Genomic DNA, 13,357 nt, shown 5'->3' with positions numbered 1-13,357 from the left:
AACAGTGAATGTTTTGAGCATTAACTAGTGAGTGCCCCTTTGTAGGTGAAGCTGGTTAGCATCGATGCCCCGGAGATTGCAAATGGCAACCCTTCCATGATCCTTGGCTTAATCTGGAATATCATTCTCCATTTCCAGGTAAGGTAATGACATCCCTCCTTCCATAGACTGAGCAACCAGCCAATCATTCTCAACTCTTTCTAACCAATCAATCAGGCTGGTCTTTGGTGTGCTTACACATTATTGCTCAGCTAACGTTATCACACCAAACATAGGATACTGCACAGAAGATGGGCATTCGGCCCATCATGCCTGTGCTCGCTCTTTGAAAGAGCTATCTAGTTAGTCCCGCTGCTCTTTCCCCATAGCCCTGTACATTTTTTTCTCTTCACATATTTTTCTGATTACCTTTTGAAAGCTACTATTGAATCTGAATTTCCACCACTCTTCCAGTCTTTTTATAATTTAGTTTTTAATTAGTTTCCTCATGTTGCCTCTGCTTTCTTCACCAGTCACTACCTTATATCTGTCCCCTCTGATTAACGATCCTTTGATATTGGAAACCGTTTCTCCTTATTTCCTCTATCAAAATCATTCATCAAATCTCTTAACCTTCTCTGCTCTAAGGTGAACAGCCCTAGCTTCTCCAGTGCTTCCCCATAACTAAGGTTCCTCATCCATGGGACCATTCTTGAAAATCTCTTCTGCTCCCTCTCCAAGGCCTTGAACATCCTTCCTGAAGTGTCTGTATGTCCTTTTCTTAGGAATGGAGTTGTGAGATAAATTGTCAGAGAAGGCCATTGAAGCTGACAGTCTAAATGGGTTCAAGAGTCAATTACCTTCATTTCTGGAAGGAGAGGGAATTGAACAACATGGTAGAAAGGTTTGGTTAATCTACTGACCTTCACCTTCTTAGTTTAATTTTTCTGTATTGGCTGTGGCTCGGTTAATAGCACTCTTACCTCTGGGCCAGAAGGCTCTGGGTTCAAGTCTCACTCCAAGACTTAAGCGCAAAAATTAAGGCTAACATTCACCCTAACCCTAATATTTATCTCTCGATCAACATCACAAAAACAGGTCAACTGGTCATTATTACATTGCTGCTTGTGAGAGTTTGCTGAGCACAAAATTGGCTGCCACATTTTCTGCATTACAACAGTGATTACACTTCAAAAAGTACTTCATTGCGTGTAAAGCAATTTGAGATGTCCAGTCATTATGAAAATGCCATATAAATGCAGGTCTTTCTTTCCTTTCTTTTCCCAATCTGACATGAGCTCAGGATCAGATTTTCCAACTGCCATTTCTGATACAAAAGCAAAATACTGTGGATGCTGAAAATCTAAAATAAAAACAGAAATTGCTGGAAATACTCAGCAGATCTGACAGCATCTGTGGAGACAGAAACAGAGATAAAGTTTTAGGTCTGTGACCGTTCATAAGAACTGAGAAAAGTTAGGAATGTAATATAGATTGAGCAAGTGAAAAGAGGAATGTTGGGAAGAATAGCAAAAGAGATCTATGATGGGGTAGAGGGCAGAAGTCAAATGACAAAGGGTTTAATGTTGAAAAGCCATAGAAAGTAATAACAAGACAAGTAAAGTAAAAGTGTGACTAAAGGAGGTGTGAATGGCAGGATAGTGTCGTCTGAATGCAAAGTGAAGGAATTAAGAAAGAAACGAGAAAAATCAAAACAGCAAAAAAAAAGAAGGAAAAAGGTAATGATCTAAAATTGTCAAATTCAATGTTGATTCCAGAAGGCTATAAAGTGTCCAGTCGGAAGGTGAGGTGCTGTTCTTTGAACTTGCCATTGAGCTTCATTGGAATGCTGCAGTGGGTGTCAGCTACCTTGGCTATAATTCCTCACACTCTTCCTCCTGTAAGGACTCTATTCCATTTTCCCAGTTTCTCAGGTTCTATCACATCTGTTGAGATGATGCAACCCTGCATGATAGCACTCCTGATACGTCTTCCTTTCTACTCAACCGATTTTCCTCCCACTGCACCCCTCCACACCCCAACCAATACAATGGTTGACAGGACCCTTGATTGCATCCGTTAAATTTCACCCATTTATGCTGTCATCCTTTTCCTCCCTCCCAGAACTACGATGGGATTCTCCTTGTCTTCCCCTTCCATCCCACCAGCCTCCATATTAAATAGATCATCGTCCATCATTTCTGACACCTCCAGCGCGATGCCTCCACCAAACACATCTTCCCCTGTCTTCCCCTCATATTTTGAAGGGACTGTTCCCTCTGCAACACTTTTGTCTACTCTTCAATCACCCCAACATGCTCTCCTTTTCCTACGGCACCTTTTCATGCAAGCGCAGGAGATGCAATACCTGCCCTTTTACTCCTCCCTTCTCAACACCCAAGGCCCCAAAAACTCCTATCAGATGAAATAGCAATTTATTTGTACCTCTTTCAATTTAGTAAACTGTATTTGCTGCTCACAACGTGGTCCCCTCTACATTGGGGAGACCAAATGCAGAGTGGCTGTCTGCTTTTTGGAACATCTCCCTCTGGTTTTGTGTTTTTTCTTTTGTTTCTTTCTTAGCTCCTTTACTTTGCATTCAGGCAGCTGCAATTCTAGTCACGTTCTTTGTTTCTTTACTTGTCCTATTGCCTCTTCCTTTGGCCTTGCACTTTTTGTCAGTTAATCTCTCCTGCCTGCCACCCTTTTATTCTTTTCCCATTCTCCCCCACTTCATTTGTTCAAAACTTATTACATTTCTAAATTTTCTCATTACTGATGAAAGGTCACAGATCTCAAACATTGGCCAGAATTTTATGTTACAGGTGCAGATGGTTGGCTGACCTGAACAAGGCAAAATCGTTCAAGAACACGTTGGGTGCCCTGGCAGCTCCCATGATGCCTACATCCTGCAACATTTCCAGGTGCCAAGGCTGTTCATGGCCCTAGCTCGGCTGGAGGTTGGCTCCTGGGTGACAAAAGCTATCCCTTGAAAAGGTGGTTCATGACGTCATTCCAGCAGCCAAGAACATATGCAGAGGAGAGGTACAATAGGTGTCATGCCTCTACAAGGGCGGTGAATGAGAGGACCATTGGGCTGCTGAAGATGAGGTTCGAATGCCTAGACCGATTAGGGGGAGCACTGCAATATCTTCTAGAGCGCTTATTGTCATCGTGTGCTGCGCTCTGCATAATTTGGCTCCGTCAAGGGGGGATCTTTTTGAAGGATGAAGACAACAAGGCAGCTCCACAGGCTGCAGAGGATGATGGGGGTCTGATTAGCCGGAGGAGACCCAGGGTGAGGACATGGCTGCAGAAGTGATGAACCTTGTGGGAGGCAGGGAGACCAGGGAGTGGGCTTGCAGGTCCGAGTGCAGCTCCAGAAATCCCTGATTATGGGAGTCGCTGCTCTTTCAATGGAGGAGGCTGTGCGTTCAGAGCTCCAGGTCAACACAGTGCTCATCCTCTGCATGGACTCCTCCATAACAGAGGCCATGGCATGCAGACCCTTGGGGATCTCTGCCAGATCCTCCCACGCATCTTGCTGGATATCCAGCATCTGTCACCTGATGGATGACTCCAGAGGCTCATCATCTGCCTCGGACTCAGCATGGTCCTGGTCTCTAGCTGTCCTCCGACTGCCACTGCCCTGGGCACTCTCCTCCTCCACCAGCTCCTCATGCGAGTGTGATGTGCCCTCACCACTACCAACTGATCTGATGTGCTATTGCCCACCAATGTGCCTATATCTAACTGGTACTTGGTTCAGAGAGATGATGTGACATGGCTCCTCCTTGGATGTCAAGGGAGGATCCTCAAGGTCTATCAGGCATAGTGAGGATTGCGCATCTGAGAGAGGAACAGAATATGTCAGTTGATCACATTGTAACAAAGCGTGAAGAGTGGGTGAAAAGAGGACCCGGAGATTGTAACTGCCAACTATAAGAGTGAGACGACCTGGATACAGTAACCCCCATCTAGAAGAGTGAGTGAAAAGAGGACCCTGAGACTCAGCTAGTCCCTTTGTTTAAAACATGTAAATTCAGACATTCTCAGTGCAACCAGCACTGGGCGTGTGATCTCAACTGAGTGCGGGAGTTTGGTGAGCTGAGGGAGTTTGGTGAGGAGGGGAGGGAGGTGCTTCTTTGCTTTTTCTAACTCTTTCACCTAGTAGGAACTGGTTCTTGCTCTGCTACAGGGAAGAAGCTAGCTGTTTAGTGAGTATCTGGCAAATGGTCAAGGTCAAGTCTATTCCTAAGGTTTAAAATAGTTTAGGAATTTGTAATAAGGATAGTAAATATATAAAAGAAAACAAATAATTGAATGAAATAATTAAGTAATTAAAGCACATAAATATGACAGGACAGGTGATTTGTCTTGGCTGCAGCATGTGGTATCTCCTGGATACCAGTGTTATTCAGGGCAAACATATCAGCAGTAAGTGTCTGCGGCTTAAGGAGCTTTGGCTCAGAGTCATTAAGCTGGAGGTTGAGCTGCAGACACTGCGACACATCAGGGAAGGGGTTAGTTAACTGGACACTTTGTACCAGGAGGCGGTCACACCTGTTAGGATAGGATCTTCTGATCTTGAAGGTGGTCAGGGACAGGAGGGTATGACTGTAGCTGAGGCAGGTAAGGGGACATAGAGGGCAGAAGTGTCAGCCTCTGCAATTGTCCAACAGGTTTGAGGGTCTTTCAGCTTGTTTGGATGAGAGTGGGGCTGCAGGGTGGATGACCTGACTGACCATGGCACTGTGGTATAAGAAGCCATTCAAGTCGGGGGAGCACAAAGGAATGTACTGATAGTAGGGGGCAGTATGGTGAGGGGGGTTGACAATGTTCCCGTAGCAAGGAGAGGGAGTCCAGACAGCTATGTTGCCTGCCCAATACCAGGGTTTGGGGCATTTTCTCAGGACTGTAGAGGGACTTGCTGTGGAAGGGGGAGGATCCATTGGTAGTGATCCATGTAGGTACCAATGACATAGGCAGGATGAGGAAGGAGGCTCTGCATAGTCAGCATGAGGAGCTAGACACCAAATTAAGAAGCAGAACCTCAAAGGTAATAATTTCTGGATTATTAACTGAGCCACCTGCAGATTGGCATAGGAAAAATAAGAAAAGAGAAATGAATGCACGGCTCAAAGACTGGTGTGGGAGAAATTGGTTCTGGTTCCTGGGGCACTGGCACTAGTATTGGGGAAAGTGGGATCTGTACCATTGGGATGGTCTACACCTGAACCATGCTGGGGCTGGTGTCCTTGCGAGTCACATAACCAGGGAAGTAGAGAGGGTTTTAAAACTGAATAGTGGAGGCAATGGATCAAATTTGGGAAGATTGGTAAATTAAAGAATAGAGACAAGGCAAGAGAGAAAGGTAAATATATGAGAAGTGATAAACAGACCATGACAGGGAGGGACAGAGAGTACAAATCTAAAAGTAAATCAGCAAATAAGGCTAGATGCCACAAATAATAAAAGGACAAAACTAAAGACTCTATCTAAACACATGTAGCATTTGAAACAAAACAGCTGAACTGATAACAAAAATGGAAATAAAAAATTATGATCTGATAGCCATTACAGAGACATAGCAACACAATGACATAGATTGGGACCTGAATATTGAAGGGTATGTGACAGGAAGTTAGGAAAAGGTGGAGGGGTAGCTCTGTTAATTAATGATGGTATTAGCATATTAGGGAGGGATGACCTAAGTTCAGGAAACCAGGATATAGGAGTGGTTTGGGTTGTGATGAGAAATGATAAGTCACTTTTGGGAGTGGTGTACAGGCCCCATGATTGTAACTACATGGTAGGACAGAGGGTGGAACCAGATGAGTGTGGTAGCGGGCGGGAAAAAGAAAGTTTTACCCTCCAGCTGCAAAGGCAGCTTTTCGTGCCATATTGTCCCAATCCACCTCATTAGTCTTGCATTCCCAGGAAACACACCATTTCGATGGTGGCCAGGCTCTCATTTGCCTGCCACACTGTTACCTCGCCTCTTCCTCACGCCAGCTGCCATATTTAAAGTGCAGTCGCGTGCACAGTTCTCAGTGCTTCTAGCCCAATACTGCTGCACAAAAGACATGGCCCCAAAAGGCAAGAAGACTGCAGCCCCTGATTCAGTGACACATCCCTGGAATGCCTTTTGGATGCCGTGATGTTCTGTAGTCCCGCTCTGGCTACTGGAGGTCCAGCAATCTCACCACTTCAGCTTGGTAGGCGATGACAGTGGTGATCGGTGCCAATGCTGCACAGAAGAGGTTGGCCTTCCAATGCAGAAAGAGGATGAATGATCTCATCCGTGCTGCCAGGGTAAGGCTATCATTTCATCACTCCAAACATTCTCACTCACAAGGCCATCACACATTCACTGGCATCTCACTCACTGCCAGCTCAAGTGACATCACCACTCTCACACTCACACACACCCTCACATCTCTTTCAGGCCTTATCTCCTCTAGAGACTGCCTCCTCAACCCTCACCGTCTTGAGGGCCTTTTTGTTAATATTCATTCATGGAATGTAGGCTTCGCTGGCTGGGCCAGCGTTTATTGCCCACCCCTAGTTGCCCTTGAGATGGTGGTGGTGAGCTGCCTTCTTGAACCGCTGCAGTCCATGGTGGTGTAGGTAAACCCACAGTGCTGTTAGGAAGGGAGTTCCAGGATTTGCATCCAGCGACAGTGAAGGAACGGCGATATATTTCCAAGTCAGGATGGTGAGTGACTTGGAGGTGAACTTCCAGTTGGTGGTGTTCCCATGTATCTGCTGCCCTTGTCCTTCTAGATGGTAGTGGTTGTGGGTTTGGAAGGTGCTGTCTAAGGAGCCTGCAGTGCATCTTGTAGATGGTGTACACTGCTGCCACTGTGCGGTGGTGTTGGAGGGAGTGAATGTTTGTGGATATGGTGCCAATCAAGCGGGCTGCTTTGTCCTGGAGAGAGAGAGATTGCATCCGCGTGCCCATACTCCTGCCCCTGCCCCCACGCCTATGGATTGTGCTGTCCCAATGTCCAGTGTTTCATGGTAGCCGGGCCTGAATTAGCCAGCCAGAGCCAAATCACGTGTCAGTTGCGATCATGGTCAGAAGTGGATATCATGTCCACTTCCAGGCCCACTGATTACACATGCACGACATGCACAAAATTCAGGCCTTTAACTCTGTTTCTCTCTCCACAGATCTGCTGACTACTGCATTTCTGTTTTTATTATAGCCATCTCTCATCCCTGCTGAAATCCATCTAGCTTGCAGGTTAAACCCCTAGTTCCATTGCTCAAAATCAATGAGCGAACCAACAATGGCCCACCTTTCCTCTCCAAAAATTTCCCACCCCCGCGCCCCCACTTGTTACCCCATGCTGCTCTAGTCACACATTTAATATGTTGGTGAAGGTAGATCACTTGCTTTCAAGCATTAACCATAAGACGGAGCAGAAGTAGGCCATTCGGCCCATTGAGTCTTCTCCGCCAGTAAATGAGATCATGACTAATCTGATAATCCTCAACTCCACTCTCCTGCCTTTCCCCTATAACCCTTGATTCCCTTACTGATTAAAAATCTGTCTAGCTCAGCCTTGAATATACTTAAAGACCCAGCCTCCACAGCCCTCTGTAGTAAAGAATTCCATTGATTGACTACCCTCTGAGAGAAGAAATTCCTCTTCATCTCTGTTTTAAGTGGGTGCACCCTTACTCTGAGATTATGCCCTCTGGTCCTAGACTCTCCCACAAGGGGAAACAACCTCTCAGCATCTACCCTGGCAAGCCCCCTAAGAATCTTGTATGTTTCAATAAGGTCACCTCTCATTCTTCTAAACTCCAATGAGTACAGGCCCAACCTGCTCAACCTCTCCTCATGAGAAAATCCCTCCACACCCAGGATAAACCTAGTGAACCTTCTCTGGACTGCCTCCAATGCCAGTACATCTTTCCTTAGATAAGGGGACCAAAACTATTCACAGTATTCTAGGTGTGGTCTAACTAGTGCCTTGTATAGTTTTAGCAAGACTTCCCTATTTTTATACTCCATTCCCTTCGAAATAAAGGCCAACATTCCATTGCCTTCCCTATTATCTGCTGAACTTGTATGCTAGCTTTTTGGGATTCATGCACAAGGACCCCCAAATCCCTCTATGCTCAGTCTTTCTCCATTTAAATAATATTCACCTCCTCTATTCCTGCCAAAGTGCATAACCTCACACTTTCCCACTTTTGCCCATTCACTTAACCTGTCTATATCCCTCTGTAGACTCTTTGTGTCATCCTCACCACTTGCCTTCCCACTTATTTTTGTGTCATTGCAAACTTGGCGATAGTACATTCATTTCCCTTATCCAAGTCATTAATATATATTGTAAATAACTGTGGCCCCAGCACTGATCCCTGTGGCACTCCACCAGTTACAGGTTGCCATCCTGGAAATCATGAATTATCCCAATTCTCTGTCTTCTATTTGTTAGCCAATCCTCTATCCATGCTAATATACTACCCCCAACACCATGGACTATCTTATTAAGTAGCCTGATGTGTGGTACCTTATCTAATGCCTTTTGGAAATCCAAAGATATTACATCTATTGGTTCCCCTTTATCTATCCTACTTGTTACCTCCTCAAAGAATTCTAAGAGATTTGTCAGGCATTATATTCCCTTCAGGAAGCCATGCTGACTCTGCTTGATTAGATTATGCATTTCTAAATGCTCAGCTATTACATCCTTTATAATAGACTCCAACATTTTCCCAATGACAGATATTGAGCTAACTAGCCTATAGTTACCTGATTTTTGTGTCTCACTTTTTCAATAAGGGTGTTACATTGGCTGTTTTCCAATCCTCTAGGATTTTTCCAGAATCTAAGGACTCTTAGAAGATTACTACCAGTAATACTACTAGTCTGTACAAATGTCAGTAATATCATTAGAAATGCTTACTGCTAATACTACTAGTCTGTCTGTAGGCTATTTGGAAGTTAAGACTGTACTCTCCCCTTTCCACCAACCTGTGCCACCACCCCAGTTCAGAGTTGTGATGACTGTCACTTTAAGATCAGTTCAGCTCAGTAGGCAGCATGTGAATTATTCAACCAATGTGTGGCTAGCGTGGGGGAATACATTCTAGGGATGGTTTCCTAGAAAAATGGCTGTAAGAGGGGCTGGTTGGATACAAGCAGCCACGGAAGCTCTCGTGTAAATGAAGTTTGTTTTGTTTGACTAAAAATCCTCCCAGAGCATGTTTCTACAAGAGTTTTTTTTTTTAAACCAGTTTTCACACCATCCTTTACGTGCTGGAAAGTGGCTTCAGTGTCTTATCCAAGTTCCCATTATTCGGTGTGAGTCTCTGCAGTGAGTGTCAGTCAACGGTTATATGATGGATCAAAAGTTGAGGCCAATCTTTTTCCCACTTGATGCCTATGCATTTCCAGCAAAGGTTGTAGCCATTGGAAGTGGGAATTCTTCTGAATTTTCCCCTCCCTAATCCAAGCGTACTATCAGGGCAGCCATTGTTCAACTGTGGACAAACTAAGAATCAAACCTGTCATCTCAATGACATCATTGGAGCCAGATCTAGACATTTAAAGAATATTCCGGCAGGTGTCCATCCAGCCTGCTTCGAAAAGCAGATTAAAATCAGAACTGCGGGATATAAGCTATATGTCAGCGGGTGGGTCCCATGGACAAATTTTTTTCTGGTTAGAAACCAGTGGGGTGGACAGTCAGGGTTAAAATTTCCCCCTTTGTGTTGTGTATCTGCAGTATTTTGACAAATGTTTTGTTCCTGTAACTGCAGATAAAGGAAGCGACTGGACACCTGAAGATCTTCTCTCCCACATCCAGCCTGTCTTCCTTGCACAGTGGGAGTGATAATGACCTGATGTTACACTGCACTTCTAAGGAAACAACCCCTTCAGCTCCATACAAGGACCAGAGGAAGGTTATTAAAGTTCTCCTGAATTGGGTGCAGAGGAGGACTGCAAAGTAAGTTTCTTCCAACTCTTTTCTACTTCTTGCCATTTTCCCCATCCACAGTAGAGCCTCAGCCATGTTGTCCTTGCAATCTGGAACTCTTCCTGGACCCCTTCTCTTCTCTCCTCTTCCCACCTTTAAAAGCCTCGCCATAGCCTAACTCTGGCTGTACTCTTGCCGCTTTCTTGAAATCTACCACTTTCCCTGCCAAGTCAGCTGTCACTCAATGGCTCACTTCTCACCTCCTGAGTCAGAAGATCATGGATTAAATCCCCACACCAATGACTTGAGTAAATAATCTAATACTAATGAGCTACTTAAGGGAGAGTTGCACTGTCTGCCTTCTTTTGGATGAGAGGTTAAACTAAGGTGCCTTCTACCCACATAGGTGACAGTGTCCCATGACACTAAATAAGAGTAGGCCAAAATTTATCCCTCAACTGACACCTAACAAAACAGAATATTTGACATTATCTCATTGTGCTTTGTGGGAGCTTGCTGTATGTAAATTGAATGACATGTTTCCTAAATTAAAACAGTACTACTTTTGGCTGTGAAATGCCTTGGAATGAAAGGAATGCTGGTCTTTATATCTAGATTAACCAGAATGATAGCTGGACTCTAAGGGTTAAATTCTGAAGAGAGATTACACAAACTAGGGTTGTATTTCCTATATTTTAGATGGTTAAGTGATGATGTGATTGAAATTTTCAAGATATTAAGGGAACAGATAGGGTAGATAGACAGAAACTATTTCCATTGGTTGGGGAGATTAGGGTTGGGGGTTGTTGGGCAGAGTGGGTTGTATAGTCTAAAAATTGGAGCCAGACAATCAGGAGTGAAATTAAAACACATTTCTCCATGCAAAGTGTAGTAAAAGTTTGGAATTCCCTTCCTCAAATTGCAAATGATGCTATATCTAATGTTAATTTCAAATCTGAGATTGATAAATTTTTGTTAACTGAAGGTATGATAGGATAAGAGGCAAAGGTGTATGTGTTGTTAGGTTGGAGATCAACCATGATCTCATTGAGTGGAGGAACAGGCTCGAGGGTTAATATTCTTATGGGACATCTTGAGGTTGTGAAAGGTGCTATAGAAGTAGTTCTTTAGTTCCAAAGGATGTTTTGTTATGTTAAAGGTGCTATATATATATATATTTAAAAAAACTGCATTTCTGTAGTACCTTTCATGACCTTAAGACAGTGAAGTGCTTTACAGCCAATGAAGTGCTTTTGAAGTGTAGTTACAATTGAATTGTAGATCCATCCACATTTTTAGGGGAAGAACAAAGGATTCCACAATGCAGAGTTGAACTCCTGTCTAACCCTGTGGCAGATTTTCCACCCACAGACCACTGATGATGGAATCCTAGCCCTTGGAAGATCTGGTAGTTTCATGTGGGCCCTGAAGACCAGTTACTGAGCAACATGCAGACCTTTCTCAAGCAGCTTGATTCCTTCAAAGCAACAACGGGAATACTGCCATTGTCATTTTAGTCATTTTAAATGGGTCCCATCTGCCTGGTGAAGTGTCATTAATTACATTTAAAGGGTGTAATTGGTGAAAGCTTTGAAACAAATGCTCATTGTTTATCCTGAGGAGAGATTTTGGAGCATTAGAAAAGAAAATTTTGTGATCGGTTTAAAGAGTTTATTTATCATGAACCAGGCAATAATGCAGAATTCTACAGCTGCATTATATGTTGTAATGGAATGGCACAAAGTTCAGACCCTTGATTCTCATGCACCAATGTGTCCCTCAAATTAAGAAGTATCCTGTGGCATCTGCACATCTTCTGGTTCAAAGCACCATGGATAGGAAACCTAAGAATCAAATACCCTGCCCCACTTGCCTGTTGCTGAGGTGTGATAAGGATAGATTGGCAAGAAAGGTAGTATGCTGCATGTGTATTCATAAAACAGCCAATGCCATACACTTTATCATATACAGGTATGGTGTAGCCATCCAGGACTTTGGTACCAGTTGGCGGAGTGGCATTGCGTTCCTGGCTCTCATCAAAGCAATTGACCCTGGCTTAGTGGACATGAGAAAAGCTATGGAGAGACAAAACAAGGTCAATCTGGAAGATGCTTTCAAAATAGCGCACGTCAACCTCGACATCCCACCGCTTTTAGAACCTGAAGGTATGGCAGAATTCCTTCTATATTGAGTAGTGCTTTCTCTGTACTGGTCCAACAAGCATTTGCACATGAGGCAAACTGCTGGGTAAAGCATCCTCTACATTGCCCCGTTGATGGCCCTTTTACCTCAGTCTCAGAAGACAACCACTTATTGAACCAGTGTGACATTTCCATTTCCTACTTGCTCCTGTGATCGCTAATGATTTGGTCATGCATCCAATTATGCACAGCTTGGATCCTGTGATCATTTTACTTTTAAATTTTAACTATGGTACATCAAAAACCAATTTGCATCTACTCACCTTCAGAATGTGAGTCGAAGTGGTGAAACATTGTCCATGAAGTAAACCAGTAGCTCCAATTATCTGAGACACAATGGGGGAGAAATGTAATTCACAACTGACAGTTTTGCCCGAAAAACGGGTAGCCAGCAGTTGAAAATCAAATCTGTTGTTGTAAAAAGCTCACCATTTGAAACATTAAATCAGGATTGTCAATGAGTGAGTAGCCTGCCTGCTTTAAAGAGTTTTGCTATCCAGATCTGAGTCCTTTGCTGACCCCTATGCAAAAATTTAGGTACAAATAGGTGGAGCTTGGAGTTATGTTGGCAGGTCTTGAGCTGCATGGTCACACAATGTTTCCAAAGTTATTTTATGGAGCTTTAAGGAATTGGAGTGATTCTCCTGGGTCCACAAAAGTACAAATGACCACTACTGGATTGGACTCACCTCCTTCTGCTTCACCCCTCTCCCAAAGGACAGTTCTGTGGACTGAACGGAATTTCTAATGCCATGGACTGGCGAGTTACCTTAGGACATCTGTTAGGCTCTTGCCACTTCCATTCTTGCAAGACCGGAACAGGTTGCCATGGGAACAATCACCCCACCTGACTTGCTGCCCAAATTTTTTTGCACAAGTCTAATTTCTGTCCCAATATGGCAACTAGACATCACAACCCATACCCTCCTCTCTTCCCAATGAACATCATCTGACCAGTACACTAACAATATAGGGACAATTCTCTTACCTGCAGATGTGGACGTTGAACATCCAGAAGAACAGTCCATTACCACTTATGTGTCGCAGTTTCTGGAACACTTCCCTGACATCGATGAGGTATGAGGTTTGCCTGTCACTGTCTGTCATACTCTGTGCTACCATTTAGCATTTAGCAGCTGTTTATCTTCCAGTTGCTGTTAATAGAATGACTTTTGTCCAACATTCGTCGTGCTGGCATAATAAAAGACAAAAGGGATATACTACCCTCTTATTGTG

The 13,357-nt window shown here is 43.9% G+C and overlaps 1 protein-coding gene across 2 annotated transcripts in view; it reads left to right on the top strand.

The window, feature by feature from the left end:
* The window catches only part of LOC121292401 (calmin-like), an 84,868-nt gene that overhangs the window by 43,110 nt on the left and 28,401 nt on the right, over nt 1-13,357 (top strand). For both annotated transcript variants that reach the window (XM_041214260.1, XM_041214261.1), the window contains exons 5-8: nt 46-138; nt 9,763-9,950; nt 11,892-12,085; nt 13,116-13,198. In XM_041214260.1, coding sequence (XP_041070194.1) covers nt 46-138; nt 9,763-9,950; nt 11,892-12,085; nt 13,116-13,198 — 558 coding nt within the window. The remainder of the gene's footprint in view (nt 1-45; nt 139-9,762; nt 9,951-11,891; nt 12,086-13,115; nt 13,199-13,357) is intronic.

The sequence above is a fragment of the Carcharodon carcharias genome, chromosome 20 (assembly GCF_017639515.1).
Source record: "Carcharodon carcharias isolate sCarCar2 chromosome 20, sCarCar2.pri, whole genome shotgun sequence".
In the NCBI taxonomy this organism is placed as follows: Eukaryota; Metazoa; Chordata; class Chondrichthyes; order Lamniformes; family Lamnidae; genus Carcharodon; species Carcharodon carcharias.
The sequence above is the reverse complement of the archived record's forward strand: the minus strand, read 5'-3'. Positions and strand labels throughout refer to the sequence as shown.